The sequence below is a fragment of the Ambystoma mexicanum genome, chromosome 1q, assembly GCF_040938575.1.
Source record: "Ambystoma mexicanum isolate Mex_15411 chromosome 1q, UKY_AmexF1_1, whole genome shotgun sequence".
NCBI classification, from domain to species: Eukaryota; Metazoa; Chordata; class Amphibia; order Caudata; family Ambystomatidae; genus Ambystoma; species Ambystoma mexicanum.
This window is the reverse complement of record NC_090922.1, coordinates 1,450,811,765-1,450,834,506: the sequence shown is the minus strand read 5'-3', so window position 1 is coordinate 1,450,834,506 and position 22,742 is coordinate 1,450,811,765. Positions and strand designations below refer to the sequence as shown.

The 22,742-nt window shown below is 47.7% G+C and overlaps 1 protein-coding gene across 5 annotated transcripts in view; it reads left to right on the top strand.

Moving 5' to 3' along the window:
- Window positions 1–22,742, top strand: part of KIF2C (kinesin family member 2C) — a 1,350,025-nt gene that overhangs the window by 229,789 nt on the left and 1,097,494 nt on the right. For all 5 annotated transcript variants that reach the window (XM_069642340.1, XM_069642339.1, XM_069642341.1 and 2 more), the window contains one exon: window positions 13,297–13,342. In XM_069642340.1, the coding sequence (XP_069498441.1) occupies window positions 13,297–13,342 (46 nt within the window). The remainder of the gene's footprint in view (window positions 1–13,296; window positions 13,343–22,742) is intronic.

The window sequence follows — 22,742 nt, the reverse complement described above, 5'->3', positions numbered from 1 at the left end:
AATGCAAAATGCTTGTATGGGCCAGTTTTTTGCGTCAAAGAGGGGCACTTTTTTGGCCTAAGTGGGCCAGTTTAATGAGTGACTTCACTATGTGGCTAATAGTTTTGACAGGTTTAGGTCCATTTACCGCGAACAAATGGTTGTAATGACCAAAAGTTCTAAAATTGCTACCACCAAAAGGTGGTAGTTCGCACCTTTCTCATGCGGACGTTCCGAACGCGGCCAAATCAGCCGCGGTCGGATCACTCGGATTCGTTTTGACCACTGTTGCTGAATACATATTCTTTTAAATGTACAATTTGCATCACATTTTATCAAAAAAACTCCCCCTTGGGTACTATTCAAACAGTGTCCCAAAAGAAATGAATTCCCATTTGCAACTGAGGGCCACTTTTTTGTTGGTGCCAAAGACCATTTTATGCCCAAGTTTGATCCTGCTGTAGATTTGTGTGAACTCTGGGTCTATCAGTGCTTTCTGCTGTAAATAAACTCACCCCCCCTCCCAAACTGTCCTCAGTGTAGATTTGCATATTGGCACTAGAGTTGTTGCTTTTCTTGATCCTTCACCTACCTGCCTTCTGTATATGGCACTGGACTCAAGCAGGCAGGAGGGATTCTACATTCAGTTTGAAGTATCTAGAGCAATGGGGGTGAGGTATTTCTCAGGCCTATTAATTTGAGACACCACCCATGAAAGCATTCCTCCGCCTGAACTCTCATCACAAGAGTCCTAATGCGCTCAGACCTGGGGAAAACGCTAAAGATGGGGCTGTGGTGAGGGGGTGGTCTAGGCCATATTTGTACCAATATGTATTTTAACTTTGTCATTTTCAAAGTTTTTTTGGCCACTATCTTTAAGAAGGTAAATTAACATATATTGCAAGAATCAAAGAAATAAACGGCGCCCACTGAACACGGTCCCTTTTTAGGATTACATGGTCAGTGGCGACTCTGACCTTCATAATACCCCAGGCAGATGGTAAACAAGCTATAGTGATTAGATCAATATGCAACCTTTCTGTGAGTGTTTGCTATGACATTTTGTCAAAAACCCAATGACATGGGCTTTCAGACCTCACAGGTGACTTTTCTCCCTTTAATGGGATAAAGCGTTATCAAAATAAAACTTTTTGTCGCAGCGAGGGGTCATGATGCGGATGCCATGTGGTTCCAAAGAAATGCAGTTCGATGCCGATTTTCAAAGCGATGACCTGTGACTAAGCTGCAAGCTCATTGCTCAAAATGTGCATTTTAACATTCAAGGCGATCAAGTGAGCGCCATGAAAGACAAATTCTGCAGCCGCCTTAAGTTCCTGGAGGATCAGTTTAATATGTTCAGAGACAAGTTTCAAATTGCTACCTTGCTACAGCTGGGAAATCCTGCCTGCGTAGTCGTAGGTTAAATTAAAAAATAGACTTAATGGTATAGTTAAACTTCAAATGCTGAAAGGTAATGTAAAATTATTTTTTTGTACACATAGTTTCAGTTGGAGCAGTTTAATGCCATTCCATAAACCACACATGCCTGACACAAAATCAATGTTAGCAATAGGAAGAATAAATATAGTGCCAAGCAGGAAAAGGATTTACATTGGGTTGGCGGCATTGGGGTTTATATATTTATAATGGATAATGTTTTCTAAATAATGGGGGGTTTCCCTGGTTCTATCATTGAATATACATATAATAAGTCACACTGCGAAATTCACTCATCTTTGCGGGTATTCCCTGCTGCCATACCGAAGGATAACATGGCACATGAACACTTTTTGGCCCACAGCTAAAGACTGTAACGTAAAGCGAGAGTGTGTGTGTGTGTGTGTGTGTGTATGTATGCGCACAAGCGCATACTTCCATCAGCCTCCATTGTTCTGTGGCATGCAGATTATCAAAATGCCAACATCTTCACCAGTAGCCAGTGGGGATAAAAGCCTAAATTACCACTAAGAAAAGCTAGGTTTTGCTTTGCAAGTCGCAGCAGGGCCTCTCCCCCCTTCCTTCTTCCAAACGTTTGTGTTGGAAGCAAGGGGTGGATTTTCAGTGGAAATTATGTTGGAAAGCCCTATTCTGGCCCTGGGTGCCTGGTTTTGTTTGTGGTGATGAATCTGACAATTTATGACCTTTTTAACCCTTTAAGTGCCATGGGTTGTCCCCCCAGTGCTAATGCCTTTTTTTTTGGATTTCGCCATTCAATGCCTTGTAACTTTTGTTACAAGCGATATCTCAGCCAAATTTGGCCCCTTTTTTCCCACATTTAGGCGTTCGTAACGCCTCCCAGGAATCCTAGGTTGCTGTGTGTGGGGGGCAGGGGGGGGGATTAGAGAAAATAAGCAAAAAGGGCAAAAATTTGGGGGTTTAAAAAAATAAAAAGTACAAAGAAGCCTGTTTTTTTTTTTCCTTTGTAAGAGCTAGGAACAAATGGTTTGCTGTGCTGAATTCCCCAATTTCCTGGCTTTCAAGAACAGTGAGTGGAAACAAAAAAAAATATTTAGATGTGGTTATCAACCGTTTTGTGAGGTAGGCGATTTTGGTAATTTTTGCAAATTGGACATGTGGACGGAATGGAAGAAAAGGGTATGAAAGCCGAATTGCAGGACCAAGGCATACATTTCTGAAAAGTAGACAAAATTCCAAGTTTAGGAAGGGGTGAGTTGCACAGGTCGGGCAACAACTAGGTAAGGGAAAATGCCATATTTTGGGGAAATGACAGAAAAAAGGTATGTGGTGGACATGGTTGGCCTAGTATGGTGATGACTTCTATGAATTTTGAGAAAAACAATGCTCAGCTACATTCCCCCAAACTCTTGCAGTTAGGAAATCGCACATTTTTTGTAATGTTTCATATAACAAGCAATACCACAAGCCAAGAATCAGAGCCATGGTACGCAGGAGTTTTATGCTTGCAGCCTGAACAGACGTACCTGGCATGTGTAAATCAGGAAAACCAATGTGGTGAGGAAGGGCAAGCATACAATTTTTTTTTTTTTATTTTTTTTTTTTATTTTATTATTTTTTTTTAAAGACCACAGGCAGATCTTTTCAAGGGTAGGTGACTTGTGCAGTTTACAAAAGTGTATGGTGCCTAAAGCACCAACTAAATGTAGGTCACATTTGGGAAATGAAAGGGCATTCCCACGGGTGTCCTCTTTTCAGAAATGCATGGTGTTCCCAGATTTCCTTGGGGGATTGGATACCCTAGGTCCAAATCTTTATGGTGTGCACATGAGTCAAAATCCTGCTGTGCGAAAAGAGTTGGGTTTAACCGTGTTTTTGGCTTCACCCTTTGTGCCCCGGTAGGTGCACCCACACTTGAGTTACCGTTTTCATCTGGACATCTGGGGGAACGCAGGACGGTAGGCCATGTGGTGTTGGCGTCGTGTTTTGGTGGGTGCCAAGAGTAAAATGTGCAGAAATTGTTCCCCCCCAAATTTGTGGGGCTTTGCCAGGGGTTCTGGGTAATACATTCTGGGGCGATTTGTGCAAGTCAGACCTCTGTGGAGTCCCACAGGTGTCCTCTTTTGGGAAATGCATGGGGTTCCCTTTTTTCTTTGCTGGCTTCGACACCCTAGGCCCAAATCTGTAGGTTCTCCCCAAACCCTTTGGGGGTTACAAGTGGTGTAGCCTTTTTCCTTTTACGCCCCGGTAGGTGCACCCACACATGTGAGGTACCGTTTTCATCGGAACACGTGTGGGGACGTAGGAAGGTAGGCCATCTGGTGTTGGCGGAGTTGGTGGTGCCTCGGTGGGTGGCCAGAGCGAAATGTTCGAGAATTCTTTATTTCCAGCCAATTACAGAGACTGTTCCCTCTGTCCACTCACCGAAACACGTCGCCAACAACAGATGTCATACCTTCCCGCGTTCACGCAGGTGTCCCGACAAAAAACTGTGTGGGGGCACCTACCTCCCCCTCGCATAGCCCGGGGGTTGGATTAGTTTTGAGCTCAAAAAATGATGCAAAGAAGGACGAGCTATCTCGTCCTTGGCACCCTGCAGGTAATCCCAAGGACGTCCTTGGTACTTAAGGGGTTAAGGAAATATTTGTTAAGATTAGTTAGCTCCACCTGCTATACCGCGATAACCATGATATACCGTCATTTGGCAAGAAGGTTATTGTGCCGCCATAAAACCAATACCGTGACAAACCTGTCGACCACGTGCCAAATCTTCCTCCAGTCTTCTCACCTGACTGCTTGGTGGTTTGAGACTTCTGTGCCTCATGGCTTCTTGCATGTTGGCTCTGCCTCTTGCACGCCTGAAGATTAGGCGCACTCGGCTAGCTCTTTGGAGTTGCTGGTCCCAGGCTTCGGAACAGATTCCAAAATGATTCCATTCCATCCCGCATGATGGTGGATCTACAATGGTGGTTTTCTGCCAGCAACCTTTAAGTCTGGGTCTCATTTCTAGAGCCAAGTCACTACAGACTCCTACCTTCTGGGGTTGGAGCGACGCTACATCACCTCGAGGTGTTTGATTGTGGATGCCTCGAGAGGCAGTTCCATATCTATTACGTGCCAGTTTCCTTAGCGTTCGAAGCTTTTCAAACTCATCAGCAACCGCGTAGTCGGTGTCCGCAGGACAATTCTGTTGCGATGTTTTACATCAACGAGCAGGGCGGCACCAAGTGTCCTTGTGGCTCTGGCTATACAGATTTGGGACTGGGCCATCCAGCACAATCTTTGGTTCCAGGCGGTGCACATCCCAGGTCACAGCAATGTGGCTGCAGATCACTCTGTAGAGGAGCAAAGTACCCCCACCTCAACCAACTCGCCCATATTGCCTGTATGTTGGGGACACAGAGTGTGAAATAAGTGTAGCACCAGTGAAAGTAGATACCAAGGAAACTCCTAGAAGAAAGGTTCCCATTGGGAAAGCCATACCTGCATACAAGACAGTATGATGGCCATTTGAATGAAATCCCTGATGAGACCGGACCAATGAATGAAGAATGGTGACGTCACACAAAACCGAACTGACGTACATAGAAGAGATGCAGAGACAAGAGCATACAGATTCTATAGGGCATCAAAAGTATCGACGATAAGTGACCTCTTGGGCTCAAGATGTAGAAACCTATGCTACAGAAACGATGAAGATATCAAGTCATTTTACACATATACATATGCAAAGAAACGCAAGCAGCCGAAGTATTCTTAAGGCTAGCTAAGTAGTGAATAGATTGCGGAATGCGCCTACGCATTCCACTATTACAGCAGAGATGTACCAGAAAGGTAAGGCTTCTTTTCCATTGTTGCAATTGAATTACAGAAGGAAAACTCAAAGGCAAGTCTGGATGAGCACCAAGAAGCCAACGCCTTTCAGGGCTGAGATGAGCAGACATTAGTTACAATCGTGTGAAAGAACGAAACTCCGGTTCTGAAGACGTCAGAGGTCTTTTAAATAGTATTTTAAATGCACCAGTGCTCAAAATTGTGGTCTTTGGTCACGTAGAGGAATGAAGTTGGACAAACATGACTAACCGCACCTCCGCAGGGAGGCAGAACGTGCCTCTACTACCCTGAATTCTCCAGAGCAAAGAATATTTTCAAGGACCAGTTCAAATTCTTAATTGACAGCAGACCACTGAGGTGATATGGTAATTGATGGGAAGCTATGGTTATGACTAGCTTACCAGCACCTGGAAGTCTAGCCTGCATGCTGTAACTTAGGCGGAAAAGTACTGATGGATGTAAGAATGCCAACCAATTGTAGGGGGCTGTGTAATTAAGGGCTCTATAGTTGTATTACCAATAGGACGTTGTGTATTTAGTGACCTGTTTGAGGGGAGGGCTTAGTTGCCCCACCTGATAACTCTTAGACTAGTATGGGGAACGTATACTTACATATTCCCATAGATCAATCGCTCTCCAATAGGTTTTTCTAGTTTGCCACGTAGGATGTCTTTAGCAAATACGTAGGTCATCGTCATCAATGAAGAGTTTTTACTAGAAGTATGTTTTTATAAGAATCTTCGGGACCATGCTGTGAGACGTCCGTTGTACTCCTTGTTTTAGATAGGTGACATTAAAACGGTTTATCTTTTTGCCAACTACCTGAGTCGTTTCGGTTGATTGAGTAGCTTTCTGCATCCCCATTCATACTCCCACCTCCCCCCCCCACACCCTCCAAACCCCCAGATCAGATTGCAGCAGATTCTCAACCTTCTTCACCAGAACAAGATCATGAGATATGGCACTCCTTCCCACAATCGTTCAGCTTGGCGGCCTGGAGCCTGAGTTCCGATCTTTTGCACAGTTCAATCTGTCCAAAGACAATATGCGCATTATCCAAGTGGCTAGGCAGCCTTCTACGAGGGCTCATTACATGCGCAAATGGCTCTGTTTTTGCCACTGGTGTTTAGCTAAACGGCTCGATCTCAGGCAAGCTTCGGTCGACACTGTTCTCTCCTTTGTGTCTCATATGGCAGCTTCTGGCATTCATGTGCTGTCATTCAGGACTTGCCTTTCTGCTATTGCGGCCTGTCTGTCCACCTTTTTCGTTGACTGATCCTGTTATTAAAAGACATTTTGCAGGTCTTTATCGCTTACGCCAGTGCGCTCCCTTCATCTCAAATGGGATTTGAACGTGGTCCTCACTGCGTTATGCCATAAGCCTTTTGAACGCATGGCCGCTACCGCTCTTAAATACTTAACTTGGAAAATTGACTTTCTCATCGCAGTAACATCAGCGAGGCTATTTGTTGAGCTCCAAGCTATTTGTGTGGAATATCAGGTCCTCACTTTCCACAAGGATAAGGTTGTGCTTCGCACTCATTCATCCTTCCTGTCTAAGGTGTTTACAGATTTTCATTTCTACCAATCGATCTCCTTACCTGTCTTTTTTTTTTTTTCCCCCAATCCGTCATCTGATAGGAGTTTTACACAACTTGCAGGTGAGCCCTAAAGTTAACAATTGCTAGAACGAGTGAACTCGGGACCTCCTCACAAACAGTTTGCCATTCAGAGGCCCGAAAGGGAAACCAGCTTCAAAGGTTCAATGTCTCTGTGGCCCTTCTTGGTTCATTCTGCCCCTTTCGTGTGTGGATTATACTCCCACGTGTTCCTCATCTTAAGATATCTTCGTTTCCAGCTTCAGCTTTGGCAGAGGGTGCCGTGGACTTGATGTCCCTCGAGAGCTTCCATCTCTGCTGTCATCGAGTGCATATATACCATGCATAGCACCTGTTGGTTTCAGTTCTGTTTTTCCGTGAATGCGATGGCTTATAGAATTACGGCACGCTTCAGTTTTCTTGTTTATAATTTTATCATGCAAGACGTTTAGAATGTAATTCTAATTGTTTTATTCATAACATTATTTCGAAGGGATTGTGTCCTCCGACGTATTCCTTATCTTAGATATAAATCCTTCAGCTTTGCTGGCCTCGGAAAATTTTTTCGCCAGAGGGCGCTGCGCGTCGATGATCGCCGAGTCGATGACCCTCGACGGCCTCCGTGCCGACGTCGACGTCATCCTGCCTATAAAGGCCGCGCGCAGCGTCCGTTGCTCAGTTCCGTTTTTCCGCGCTTCGTTGTGCCTCGGAACACCGTTGCTCAGTTCTCGTCAAGATAACGTATATAATAACTACTATTTACCTCGATATCGATGGCATCCTCCTCCGACCCGACGACCCCTCGGTCCGGTTTCAAAAAGTGCCGAGACTGCGGGAAGAAAATGTCGTTGACGGACCCTCACAGGGTCTGTTTGTGGTGTCTGGGAATCACGCACCAGAGTTCGGAGTGTGAGGAATGCCTTTCCATGACGGCGAAAGCCTTGAAGGAGCGTAGGGGGAAGCTCGAGAGAGGTAGGTCAACTTTAACTTCCTCGAAAGCTTCTTCGGTAGAGTCGAGACGTTCGTCTCCTCACCATAAAAAACACTCTCGATCTAGATCACGAAGTGGCTCCCACCACTCGTCGACATCGAGACACTCGAAGAAGAGACGTAGGAGATCCCCTTCGTCATCTTCGTCGAGTTCTCCTGAGAGAGTTCATTGCCCCACAAAACGCAGCTCGCAAGCTGAGTGGGAGGAATTCAGGAAAAAGATGCTAAGCGTCTTCGAGAAAGCGGCCTCGTCCCCCTCGAAGACAGCTGAGGGTGATACCCCGGGTAAAAAACCCAAAAAATCTAAACGCCGCGAGTCGCAGTACCCGGCGGAAAAGTCAACCCGAAAGCGCCTCGAGCCATCGGGAGATAAAGCATCATCGACGCCATCGTCGAAAACTCCTTCGAAACAGAGGTCGGCGCCATCGACGCCGTTGTCGAAGGATTCATCGGCGCATCAGTCGATCGAGTCGACGCCGACGTCGACGCCGATATCGACGCCGGTGAAGGAAAGAACCACGGCTACTCCACAGCCAACGGTTAGACAAAAGACCTCCGACTCGACGCCGAGAACGTCGACGTCGTTCTCGAGCAAGACTCCGATCCTTTCGAGTTCTTCGAGGCCTAGTACACATTTCTCGACGCTTTTCACGGCGCCTTCGAGTACTTTCACGTCGGTGTCGACGACATCGACGTTTTCAAGGCCTGTGATGATGGCTCCTTCTGCATTGGAAATGGGGTTTATACCATTCCAAAAACCAATGTATCCCCCTTTAACCTCGATTTTTGAGGAAAGGGAGGATTCAGACCAAGATATTGATTTACAGAGGACCACATCACCAGAGCCAGAGACTTTCGCCTCTGAGGAAGGAAGATTAAAAAATCTTCAGGATGCACTTCAGGAAGCTAGTGGCTTGGACACTTCTCCTGAAGCAGAATTTATCAAACCAGACCCAGGAGAACATGCGGAGACTCCATATAGAGCTCTGATGTCTAGAATCATAGAATTTATGGGTTGGTCTGCACCTTCTCCTGCCTTTCAGCAGGATGACCTCACTGACATACTGGACAAGGGCCCACAGGAGGATCCTGTGGTTCCATTTCACTCTGCTCTACAGAGAAGGATTTTGACAAACTGGGAAACGCCAGAAATTATCCCGGCAGTAAATAAAAAACTGTCAACAAAATACAGGGTGGCTAGTTCTGACCCTGAATATTTGTCAAAACACCCTACTCCTGAGAGCTTGGTTGTACAGGCTGCAACCTCATCAGGCAGCACATCTGCATACCCCACTGCTCCGCAGGATAGGGATGACAAAAAATATGATGCCATGGCTAAGAAGGTTTTTTCTGCCTGTAGCATGGCGTTAAAGTCTATTAACGCGACCTGTACGCTCGCTAGGTTCAGCCACACCCTTTGGGAGTGCGCTTCATCAGCGGCTGACTGCCTCCAAGAAGGAGAGGAAAGGGACGCATTTTTAAACATCATCAGGGATGGTAAAGATGCGATGTGCGAGACCCTACAAACTGGCCTAGATTCTGCTGACAGTATCAGCAGGGCCATGGCGGCAAGTACCACAATCCGCAGGCATGCGTGGTTGAGGAAGTCTGGTTTTGCCTCTGACGTGCAGACCAGGCTTTTGAATATGCCCTTTGACGGTTCTACCCTCTTTGGAAAGAAGGCGGATGACAGTTTGGAGAAACTGCAAACGTCCAAGGCAGCAGCCAAGTCATTGGGAGCTGCTATCCGTCAGAATACCTTTCGTCCTTCGGGATCATCGTGGAGAGGACGGTCCTTTCGTTACTATTCCTCATATGGAAGGGGCAGGGGACGACCGGCTCAAAGAGGCCAAGGAAGATTTACCCGTGGTGGACGGGGTAGGGGAAAGAAAGCCGCACCCGCAGGAGCAGGAGCCACTTTACCTTCGGCAACTGCATCAGCCGCTTCAAAACCACTCTGAGGTCTCCCCTCACAGAACACCAGTAGGGGGCAGGTTAACTCACCATCTGACGGAATGGCAGGCTATTACGTCAGATGCTTGGGCTCTGGAGACAGTAGCCCAAGGTTACTGCCTGCCCTTCCTACATATCCCTCAGAGTCATCCACCGGGGAACAACCCTTTGAAGCTTCCAGATCCGCTCCTCTTGCAGGAGGTTTTAGACCTGCTAGAGAAAGGTGCCATAGAACTGGTACCTGTAGCGGAAAGGAACAAGGGTTGGTACTCCCCCTACTTCATAATACCGAAGAAGGACGGAGGACTGAGACCCATCTTAGACTTACGGGAATTGAACAAATTCCTCCGAAAGGACAAGTTCAAGATGGTGACTCTCTCTCAGATCCTTCAGGCCCTCCAGCTTCAGGACTGGTTGGTATCTCTAGACCTCCAGGACGCTTATTTCCATGTGCCGATCCATCCCAGGCACAGGAGATACCTGAGGTTCGCAATTGGCAGCTCTCATTATCAATTTCGAGTTCTGCCATTTGGGCTAACCTCCGCCCCGAGGGTCTTTACCAAGCTAATGTCGGTTGTGGCTGCAAGTCTAAGGAGGGAAGGGATTCATGTCTACCCTTACCTAGACGATTGGTTGATCAGAGCTGTATCTTCGGAACAGGCTCAGAGACAACTAGATTATGTTTGCCACTTCCTTCACAAGCTGGGCTTCTCCCTCAATTTAAAGAAGTCACAGATGATACCATCACAGAGACTCCAATTCATTGGAGCAGTCCTGGACACTTCCCTGGGAAAAGCCTTGCCACCAGAGGTGAGGGCTCGAGATATTCTGCAGATGGTCATCAGATTTCAGAATGCCCAATATCTCCCAGCCTACGACTTTCTGAGGTTGCTAGGCCTCATGGCATCCTGCATATTCCTCGTGCCGGAGGCTCGCCTGAGAATGAGATCCCTCCAGTGGGCACTGAGAACTCAGTGGTCACAGTTCTCAGGAAGGATGACAGATCTCCTTCGGATCCCGGTCAAAGTAGCCCGAGACCTTCAGTGGTGGGCCTGTCGGGAGAACATCCTGAAAGGAGAAATGTTTTGGCAACCATGGCCGGAGATAACAGTAGTCACGGATGCCTCACTCACGGGGTGGGGAGCTCACGCCAACGACTTGACCATCAGCGGTCGTTGGTCTCCATCGGAGTCCAGACTACATATCAACCTGTTGGAGCTGAGAGCCATCAGACTAGCGCTGAAGGCTTTTCTGCCGTCTGTACGGGGAAGAAACGTCCTAATAATGACGGACAATACAGTGGCCATGCACTACCTCAACAAAAGAGGAGGCGTAGGCTCACTACCACTGTGCAGAGAGGCGATGCAGCTCTGGTTTTGGGCAATTCAGGAAGGAATCTCTCTATCGGCAATTCACCTAGCCGGAGAGAAGAACTTGACAGCGGACGCTCTGAGCAGGCAGAGCACAGTCTCTCACGAGTGGGAGATAGCTCAGGAAGTCCTTCAAGAGATCTTCGCCCTTTGGGGAACCCCTCAAGTGGATCTGTTCGCCACCAGTATCAACAGGAAGTGCGACAGATTTTGCTCAAGGGAATTTCCCCCGAGAGGAGCTCTAGGAGATGCGTTCGTAGTGGACTGGGAGTTCCCACTTCTGTACGCGTTCCCTCCGGTCCCTGTCATTCCTCAAATGATCAGGAGGTTGAGAAGGTTTCGGAAGACCATGATCCTAATTGCCCCGGATTGGGCCAGGAGAACGTGGTACCCGGACCTTCTAGACATGTCCATCTGCCCTCCAATTCGACTGCCATACAGAGAGGATCTTCTCTCGCAGAAGGAAGGTCAGGTTCTCCATCCAGCCATCAAGACCCTCAACCTTCACGCTTGGTGTCTGAAAGGTTGAGGTACAAGGATTGGGACCTTCCGGATGATGTTATGGAGGTGTTGCTTTCGGCCAGAAGGCCGGCAACTAAAACTCTATACCGCTGCCGTTGGAACAAATTTTGCAGCTGGTGCAGAGAAAAGAATATTGAACCCTTTTCTTGTGGTACACCTATGGTGTTGTCATTCTTACTTTACCTGGCTAATTCAGGCCTACAGGTTGGCACAATTAAGGGCTATCTCGCAGCGCTATCAATCTTTAAGCGCACTGCAGAGGAGCCTTCATACTTCAAAATTCCATTGGTAATACAATACCTAAAAGGATTAACTAATGTTTATCCCCCGAAACCTTTTCAAGTTCCCTTATGGGATTTAAACCTAATTTTAAACTTCCTAAAGGGTGCCCCTTTTGAACCACTACACTCTTGTTCATTGAAGCTTCTCACCCTCAAAACTGTTTTGCTAATAGCATTGACATCTGCTAGAAGGGTTAGCGAGTTGCAAGCCTTATCGTGTAAACCTCCACATACAATCTTTTACAAGGACAAAGTTGTTCTTCAGGTGAAGCCTAACTTCCTCCCGAAGGTAGTCTCGGAGTTTCACATCACTCAGAAGATTATATTACCTTCTTTCTACCCTCCTCCTCATCCGGGGAAGGAGGAAGAGAGACTGCACAGGCTGGACCCTAAGCGAGCCTTGAGCTTCTATATCAGCAGATTGGCTAAGATCAGACAAGCAGACCAACTCTTTGTAGGTTATGCAGGACATAAGTTGGGCCTTCCAATAACAAAACAAACCATCTCCAGATGGATTATTTTAGCCATTCTGGAGTGCTACAAATTGGCAGGAAAGGAGCCTCCTCAAAATCTAAGGGCTCATTCTACCAGGGGTATCGCAACATCCTCAGCCCTTCAAAGAGGGGTGCCAATTCGAGATATATGTGCGGCTGCCACATGGTCGTCCGCACATACATTTACCAAATTCTATAGCCTGGATTCCTCCTCTAGTCAAGAAACTAGATTCGGCAAGGCTGTGTTACACTCTGTCCATTCTGGAAGGGTAACATAACTTTTATTACTCCCGCCTCCAGTCACAATACCACTGCTATGGGAGTCTATCTAAGATAAGGAATACGTCGGAGGACACAATCCCTTCGAAGAACTAGTTACTCTTACCTTGTAACGTTCTTTCGATGGGATGTTCCTCCGACGTATTCCTTATCGACCCTCCCATCCATCCCCGCAGTATGACTTCCTGTGGGTTTGCAGCCTATGCTCCTTCAAGGTGATTAGTCTAATCCAAAAACATTACTGGGGACTACAAAACGGAACTGAGCAACGGACGCTGCGCGCGGCCTTTATAGGCAGGATGACGTCGACGTCGGCACGGAGGCCGTCGAGGGTCATCGACTCGGCGATCATCGACGCGCAGCGCCCTCTGGCGAAAAAATTTTCCGAGGCCAGCAAAGCTGAAGGATTTATATCTAAGATAAGGAATACGTCGGAGGAACATCCCATCGAAAGAACGTTACAAGGTAAGAGTAACTAGTTCTTCTAATTTGTATGTTTTTGCAGAATTCTTCTGAAAACAACATAAACGTAACCTTTCCTGTTTATTGTCCAAGTTTTGAAGGGTCTCTTCTTTTTCAGAAAGAGAAACGCAGAACTTTATCCAAGATCCCCGCTCCAAGAGAAGGTAAAACCAATCTTTCTTTCCCTCTTGCCATTGAATGGTGGTTTCTTAGCAAATTTGTTTAACCATTTGAAGCAAATTAAGCTTGTCTGTATGTTGAAACCTCTTAATCCTGTAAGTGGAAGCTCTTAAATATACATGGCATGATCCAGTAATGTATGCATTGACTGTATACCAAAGTATCAAAAATCCAAGTTACTAGCTAATAGCCAGTCACTCGCCACCTCAATTGTTTACATACTCGGAGTACACTGTCTTACTCACCAAGTGTCCAGTTTTACTAGCCAGTGGCTAGTGTCGAGAGCACATGTTGTGCATATTACAAGTAACCATTGTTTATTACCAATAACCATGCAAGCCTCCCTATACCAGTGCTTCCTCCAGGCAAACCCCTCACCGACATCCATTGCCGTTCCCTCGCCAGACCTATGGACTCCACACATGGTCTCTGTGCTCTCTCCTTTCTCTTCCATTAATGGTGACACCTGTCGGTAGGCCCTCCTGTCCTCCTTCCACTCCTATAAGGTCATCATTAATGTTAACCTAAATGGTACCGTATTGGTGCAAGGCCCTCAAGCCAACCTTCACCTCTTTGATGGATGCTTCCTGCACCTCTCCAATTTCCTTTCTCCTGCTGTCCCCTCTTCCCGCTCACCCAGCTTCCTCGCCTCCCCTGGCTGTGTCCTTCTTGGCTACCTTGACCTCTCATTCTGCCCCCCCCCCCCCCCTCGGGCTTCTACACCTCCGATGGGCGTACCTCTGAGTACCCCTCCCCAGATGTCTTTCAAGGACAGCAACCTTCTCCATATTGCCAATTTAAACACTCGCTCAGCTGTCACTCATCTGACATCTGCCGCCTCTTGGAGGAACTTGACCTCGATGTCCTCGGTCTCAATGAGAAATGGTTCATAGCCAGCTCTGTCACAAGCTTTGATATTCTCCTCCCTGATGGCTACAAGATCGTCTGTGCCCAGATCCAACCGTTCCAGAGAGGGTGTAGCCCTGATCTTCCCTGAGTGGATTCCTGCCTCTGTCATTACTATGCAGGCCTACTCACTTTTCAAATGTCTAGTCTGCAGGATCTCTCTCCTGGCCATTTCCCTTACTGTGGCTACCATCTATCGGCCACCTGGCCAGATCTCCTCCCTATCTGAGGGGGCTGACCTCTCCTCTTCCCTCCTGGTCTCAACAACTCGACTCCTCTTGGGGAATTCAACATCCACCTGGATGCTTCCTGGCCTTCCTCTGGACTCTTTCTCCCCCTCCTCCTGCCCCCCACCCTCCTCTGGACCAACTCACTCAGCAGGGCACACTCTGGGTGATCTGATCTCTTGACCTTCCCCTTTCCCTCTGACCCCTCCTCTCTCCTGGAATGATCACTTTCTCCTTTCCTCCCAGCTCACCCTCTTTACCCCTCAGGCCAAGCAAACGCCAGTACTGCCACCTAATTGCTTGTTTATCCAACCCATGAAGCGTGTGTCAGTTGAGGCTTTCGCTGCCACTTACTCCCCCCTTGGCTGACTTGCACCTTGACACAGCCCTTTCCATGCTTACTCTGCTAAATCTCATACACTCGATGCTCTTGCCCCTGTCATGAGGATCCGCTTGAAGTCCAATGCCAAGTGTAACTCTTGGTACGACTCGGACGTTGTCACCCTTAAATGCAAGTGCAGGGTGGCTGAGGGAAAATGGCGTTCTTCCTCTGACAAACTGGCCTGCTGCCTGCTCCAAAGGCAATACTGGCGCGCTGGCCGCACCAAGAAAAGAGACCACATCTAAACCCGCTTTTCTGCGGCATCTAACAACTTGGCCGAACGCTTTAAAATCAGCAAGGAGCAGGCCAATCATGCTGTAGTCTCTAGAAAGCCCCCCCCCATCCTTCTCCAGTTCCCTCCCAGGCCCTGGCTTCTAATTTCATCTCTAAAATCCCCTCCCTGCTCTTACTTTGGCCCATCTTTGGCCACCTCTCCTTCCTCCTTTTCTACCTTTCCCCTGTTCTTCAGACAAGGTTTCTAGTCCGATCTATGAAAGTCTTGTCAAAACAGGTTCACCCCTGTGAAACCATCAAGGACCACATTGACACACACCCTGGCCCCTGCTCTGGCTGACTTCTGCAACCACTCCTTCACCACTGCAGTCTTCCCTTCCCCCACTCAAGCACTTGCTTGTGCACCTTCTTCTGAAGAAACCCTTTGCCGACCCTGCCTAGCTATTGATCGCCCATCATCACTCCTTTCCTGGACAAACTCCTGGAAAAGCTGGCCATCTCCCAGCTTAATCTTCACACTGAATCTGTTGCCGATCTCTGCCCCAACTTTCAGTGCTATGCAGATGACAACTCATTTTCAGGCTCCCTTCTGCCACCTCTTCTCTCATCTGTCTGCCTGCTATCCAGGAGTGTTGTTGCTGATCTCTGCCTTACTGCCAGTAAGAGTTGAGATTCTCCTCATAGGCACACCTGCTCCTTCTATGGTCACACTCTGCCCGGCCTCTCTTGACCCTCTTCCTACTTGAGGCTAAAAACCTCCGGGTCATCTTCGACTCCACACTTTCCTTCTCTCCTCACATCTGACATCTCTAAGAAGTCGCACTACCAGCTCCACCTCTTCAGAGATATTCTGCCTTTCCTATGCCTCCCCCACAAGCGCTCACCGTCTCCAGAGCTCTGGTTCTCTCTAGGCTGGACTACTGCAACAGCCTCTTTCTAAATCTGCCTGCCTCTACTCTCTGCAACTCATCCAAAACATGACTTGTCCTTGGCCTCTAGCCCAGGGATTGCATCTCTCCAGGACTGAAATCTCTGCACTGGCTCAGAGTGGCAGCGAGGATTAAGTTCAAATCTCTCTGCATTGTCCACAAGGCCTTCTGGGGCCAGGGGCCTCAATACCTTAAGCTCTCTTCCTAAATGTATTCCTTCTCGAGCTCTTCGCTCATCCGCCTCCAACTCCCTCAGTCAGTCGCTTCTCCAAGCAACGAGTTTTTGGTAGATCCTTCTGCTGGGGACTCCCTCTGGAACAGCCTCTCAAACTTGGGGAGAACCATCTCTGGTTCCGGAAGCACCTCAAGACCTTTCTCTTTGCTTCTGCTTGCTCTCCTCTCCCCTGCTGATCTCCTCGCTGAAACTACACTGGTTACCTGGCTTCCCTCTGATCTTGGGCCCAGGTCCCCTTCCCGCCAGTTGCACACTGGCACTGCCCCCCTGGTAACCCTTGTACTTGACTGTTTCTGCATCCCTACAGCCCCCTACTTGCACTTGACACCAACTGGCCTGACTTATTTATTTTACTGTTGTACTATGTACCACACTACCCCGTGCCCTTTTCCTCTTCGCCCGGTGCCCTTTTCCTCTTCGCCCGGTGCCCTTTTCCTCTTCGCCCGGTGCCCTTTTCCTCTTCGCCCGGTGCCCTTTTCCGTCCCGATCTCAATGTCACCTGGCCTAGTAAGATCTTTGTCTTCCCTTCTCCCTCCCTTGCCTCGTCGCACCTTGAAAAACCAGTGTATAGGCGCGTTATAAATGCAATATCTTATAACCGCTAGTGAAATGTTCTTGCATCAGTACTAGGAGCCTGGTCTAATCAATGAAAACCTCACCAGAAATGTTTTGTGCACTGTATAGTACAAGTTAAGTGAGTGCTTACCAATTACCAAGCTCACTCATTCTAGTGCTTAGTTTTCAATTTTGAGTACAGCTTCTCAAGATGTAGATATTTTTTTCTGTTTCTAATTTGTCATGGACTGTTTTCATGATTGCAATAACGAGATCCGATGAAAACCTTGATCGTAAAGTGTGCATGTTGCACAGCTTTCTGGGTTCAGCACAAGCCTGTCTTACTAGTTATTAGCATTGCGGACCATGTTTCTCACTTTATATTTTCTTTATCATATTATGTTAGAAAGGCACCCAGTTGGTTTCTGTAGAGTTTAGTGACTTGGTGACTCACAGGTCTTTAATATTCACTTCATGTAGATACTCAATTGGTTAAATATCTTAACGGGCATTTTATCCTATGCTATTAGATTCAACAATGTCTCAATTTTGCAGTATTTAAGGTTGGTGTGTGATTAGTTTAATTTTTCATTTTCCACACACAGCATTTGCCATACATTGATATGTGAAATGGCCTACAAGATCTGCATCTCTCCTACCCTGTATATCACTCACTACTATCTACAGGACCACTGTGCTGTCCTCACTCTTCCTATTGGAGTGGGCTCTCCTCACCTCTTCTGACTGCTACCTCTAAGCTTTTCCTCCTCAGACTTCAGTATCCATCTGGACACTCCTGAAGCTGTATTACCCTTTTGCAACCTCTGACTTTCTCCCTCACCCTTCTTTCCTCTAGTCCAACACACTCAGCCAGACGCTCTGGATGCGCTCATCTCAGCAGACCTATCTAACCCTCTCAGTAGACCCCTTTCTTGGTCGGATCATTCCCTCTGGAGCTCTTGGGCTCCCAGGTTAAGCCTCTGCTGCACTGCCAATTTTGTTTTCAGTCCTTCAATCGATGAAGCGAGTGTCTGTAGCTGCCTTTGCTTTCCTTTATTTCCCCCGCCTCCCGGGCACTCAACCCCCATTCTGACTCTGCTGTTGCTAACCTTCACCTTTCCATCCCCAACAATCTTGACATCTTCTCCCCTGCCATAAAGGTCCGCATGAAGCTTGCCTCCAAATGCAACAGTTTGCACGATTCTGACCTAGACTCGCTGAAAAGCAAGTGTAGAGTTGCGGAACGGAAATGGTTGGCCTGTCGCACATCTTCTGACAAACCTGCCTGCTTCAAAGGCATTACAGACTCTCCATCCGGTCCAAGAAGCAGGCCCATATCAAATCCTGCTTCTCGGGCCTCCAACAACACAGTAGAAACCTTAAAAAGACTTGCAAATCCTACTGCAGTTTCTCTACCATCCCAGGCCCTGCACAGCCTTGGCCTCCCACTTCTCTACAAAAACTCAAGGTCCCCCTGTCCTCTCTCCTTATCACTCCCTCCTCCACCTGCTCTCGGTCCCCCTGGCCACCTCTCTTCCTGCCTCCCTCCTTCTCTCCTCCTCACCTATAGCACCGGAGGTTACTAAGACTGTTTGCTCCATGAAATTCTCCTCCCAACTGGTGCTTCCCTGCTCCTCTAGAACCATCTTTGGCTGGGTTCTGCAACCACTGGCTCCTTTCCACAACCGCCCAAGCACTCCCTTGTAAACCCACTCTTAAAGCAGTCTGCCGACCCTTCCTGACAGGCTAACTAACGCCCTATCTCCAATACCCGCTTATTGGCCGAACTTCTGGAGAAGTTGGCAATCTCCCAACTAACCCACCACACAGAAGCAGTTTACTCTCCATGACCACCAGGCTTCAGAGCATTCAGAGGCACGGAAACTGCTCTCCTGAACACCCGCAATGTACTGCTCTCATTCTATGCTCATCCTCCTGGATCTGTCCTCTGCCTTTGACATTCTCAATCATGCCACCCTCAAACAGTCTGTTCCTCTGGGTATCACAGACCAGGCACTGGCTTGGTTGACCTCTTTACGTTCAAATCTGCCCCTCCCGGGTTCAAATGGGCCTTTTTCTGTCCTCTACCTCATTCTCTAACTGCAGCGTCCCCCAGGGCTCTATCCTCTCGCCGTGGCATTTCAACATTTACCCTGTCCACTTCATCTCCTCCTTCTCTCCTCATTTCTAGTGTTATGCTGATGACGCAAAGCTTTCCTTTATGCTTCCCACCTCCTTCCTCACTCATTCCCGATTGTCTGACTGCTATTCAGGCATGGTGCGCGCTACTAATGTTGTGTCTTGAAGCCAGCAAGACCGAGAGTTCTCATTGGATCTCCTCCCTCTTCTTGCCCCCTTATCCCTGGCTGTCCTCGTTGGGCCCCCTTCCCTCACCCCCTTGCGAGGCAAAAAACAAGGACATCATCTTAGACTCCTCCTGCTCAAGTCATACCGTCCACCTTGCCAAGAAGGACCACTTTCAACTTTACCTCTTCAGAGGCATTCTTCCTTTCCTCACTCTTCCCCAGAAACTCAATGTCTCCAGAGCTTTGGTTCCCTCAAGGCTGGACTACTCCAACAGCCTCTTCCACAATGTGCTGCTCTCCTTCTGCGCTCCAACTAATCCAGAATAGGCCTGCTAGATTTATCCTTGTCCTCGAGCCAAGCGACCGCATCTCTCCACTGGCTCCCGGTGGCTACAAAGATCAAATTCAAGACCCTCTGCATCATCCACAAGTCTTTCTGGGGCTTGGGACTGCGCTATACCCAGCTTTTCCCTCCCTGCTGGAGCCCTTCCGTCCTCTAGCTCGAACTCTCTGCAGGTCAAACGTTTCTCCAAGCAGTGGGTGGGGGGGTAGATCTTTCCTCTGCAGTAGCCTCCCTGCCCCTCTGACTTTAGCCGGATCTCCTGATGTTCCGTAAACTCCTAAAGACTTTACTCTTCTCCTCCACCATCCTTTCTCCCAATCCCCTAATGTCCCCTTCTGTTAAGACTTTTTTTTGTTGTGGCACATCGGAAACTCCTTCTGCAGTATAGGCGCTGTGTTCAATAAAATAAATGGACAATATTCCAGATCAAATATTTTAGATGGCAAAGGTGGTAGACAATCCATGAGAAATGTTGAACTTCTGGCATATACATAGCATAGATATTGCCCCATGCTACCACATCCTTAGTTTCTCTGTAAAAAGGGATTTCGGTTTGAAGACTGAAATGTTGCATGTTAGTTACCTGTGCTCAGACACACGGCGGAGACGGCAGCAACTCGCAGCCTTGAACGCATTGAAGCGTTAAAATGGCGCATTGTAATTAAAGCTGACAAGAAGTCTACTAATTGAAATACCTGATTCAGAAAATTATGCCGTTTGGAAAATACATCCCACCACGAGCAACTTATTAGGAATGGCGGACTAAATTACTTCCCATGAAAATATCCCACAGAATAGCAACCTAAATTACCAAGCGGCTGCATGAACACAGCCAGTAACTTTTAGTGAAATATCAGCCATACTTGTCTAATCTCAGCTATATTTGTTTACGCTCTGAAGACGGCCCAGATAGGGTTGAAACCCGTGTTGGCGTGGCGTTTTTTGTTCATGGAACATTCAAAATCTACCAAATGCATATATTTGTAAACTTGGATTATTCTGTAGGATGGAATTTTTGAACTCTTCATATGCACTACAGATTTTTGAACCAGTCCCAGTTAGACACTAGTTGGGAGCGCAGACAGGAAGGTGTTTCCAAATTTATAGATTTACCAGATGCCTCCATGCCTGCAACAAATTAAAATCTAGATTTTCAGTTTGCAAACCATTAAATCCTTTTGTCCAGGTTATTAACTGCAGGTTGCTGATTTTTTTCTTTTCTTTATTAGCACTTGACACAGAACATTTGGGCAAAAGGATAACATTAAAACATAGCGAGGAATAGCTGTGGTACACTATGACGCATCGCAAGGGTGGCTACTGGAGCACAGAGGGACGGCCTCTATAGTAAAAAAATGTGACAATCAACCTCTACTATTGAGAAGCAACATAATTCAAGAGTCACTAAAGGCCTTGGGGGAGGAGAGTCACGTAACAAATATGCTTTGAGTGGTCCCCAGATGTCCCTCTGGCAAGTTTGCGCAGGCTGCGTATTTGACCATTGCTCCATCTCCTTTTTCCACACTACATCTTGCAACCATTGATTGGCTGAGGGCAATCTCGCAGTCATCCACCTCAACAGCATGCACCTCTTGTCAGAACAAGACTCCGCCTTACAAATGTGCACATGTGGTCTTATGCGAGTTTGAAAATAAACGAACAATGAATCGGCGTGGGGGCAATACTTCTGCCTGCTATGTCCGAGAATTGTCGGCAATCTTCCTCCCAGGACACCAGCAGTGTACAGTCCCACATCATATGCAAGTAGTTGGCTCCAATGGAATTACCCCGAGGTCACTCCCCACCCACTTCCCCCGAGAACAACCTATTCAGTGTAGTGATAGCGGTGCAGAACCTTCAATTGCAGTAGCTGAAATTCCGAGTTGAAGACTGCTCGCGCGTGTTGACACATTTCCTCTCAGATGTCATCCGTTGGATCAGCCTGCAGGTCCCTTGCCCATTTAGCACGTGCATTGGATCGTGGTGTTGCATAGCAACTTATGAATGTATGATAAACAGAAGCCACCCAGTGACTAGCAGCACCTGCACCCAAGTTGTACCCCAGTGTTGTCCCCCCCCGCCCCATTGTCACCTCGGGCCCCACCTAGAATCCCTCACTGGCACTTGCAAGCCCTGCTGCATCCACAGCAAGGTTGTACACTGCACCTATAGCTGGATGTCACTAGTAAAAGTAACATCTCCATCCAGATACATATAGTGTGCAAAATCCATGCTGTTTCCAAATATTTGTGGCGCCAGAGTCCCCAATTCCAAAGGGGGAGCTCTCTGATACGGGATCAACACGCCAATCCTCTTCAGAATAAGCCTCTTCTCCAGCATGGGGTCTGGCATGGATTCACATGCTCATGAATATTCACTGTCGTCCGGCTGGGAGTACTCAGTTAAAGGAAAAAGTTTCACTTTTACTTTAAAACTGTATTTCTCCTCTAAACCAATCGCTGTCTTCTGGTTCCTATTGCCCCCAGCCAATAACCGTCCTCTTCCTAATCCCCGGCTCTGGCAGTCCTCTTCAGCTATTTACTGAACACTTCAGTGTTGGGTGTCCTTGTTGCTCTCTGATCTATTTTGTACGTTTTTAAAATGGGTTTTTCATGGAAAAGTTTTTTTTGTTCCATCAGAGCCTGTGTGCTCCGATCTTCATCGGCCAGCAACGGGGATCCGTTGTCAGTGAAGTTGTGCGACCCTCCAGGGCTATTGTTAGAAGTTTCTGGAAGGCTGTCTAGGACCTACTTCGCGCCCTCTGACCATGACAGAGGAGATTAAGGACGGAAGGACCCCTTTCAGACCCTGCTCTCAATGCTGGCTAAGGCGCGTCTTTGTGAAGGACAAATATCAAGTGTCTGTACTGCCTGCTCTGGGACCACAACTAGGATGGGCACGAGATATGTCTGGGCTTTTCAAAGAAGACCAAGACCAGTATTGCAGACTGGCAGCATGGCTCAAGTTGAACAAGGCCCTTGACCCGAGCTCTGAGCAGGGTCATGCCTCACCCAGGAATGGTCGGTCCGAGTAGCGGTCTCTGGCCGGGAGGAGGTTTAAGTCCTTTGAGGATGCCCCATCCGTGGGGGTCCAAGAGAAGGCCAAAAACTGCAAGTGCAGAGTGGAGCAGCAGAGTGGTGCTGCAGTCTGAGCAGTCCGAGCGGCCCAGCAAGGGAAGAGATTCGACTTAACAAAAGCTTGAAGGTATTTATTTGCTCCAATGCTAGCTAGTTACTGCCACTCAATTCTGCTCCCTAGACCTTGGCC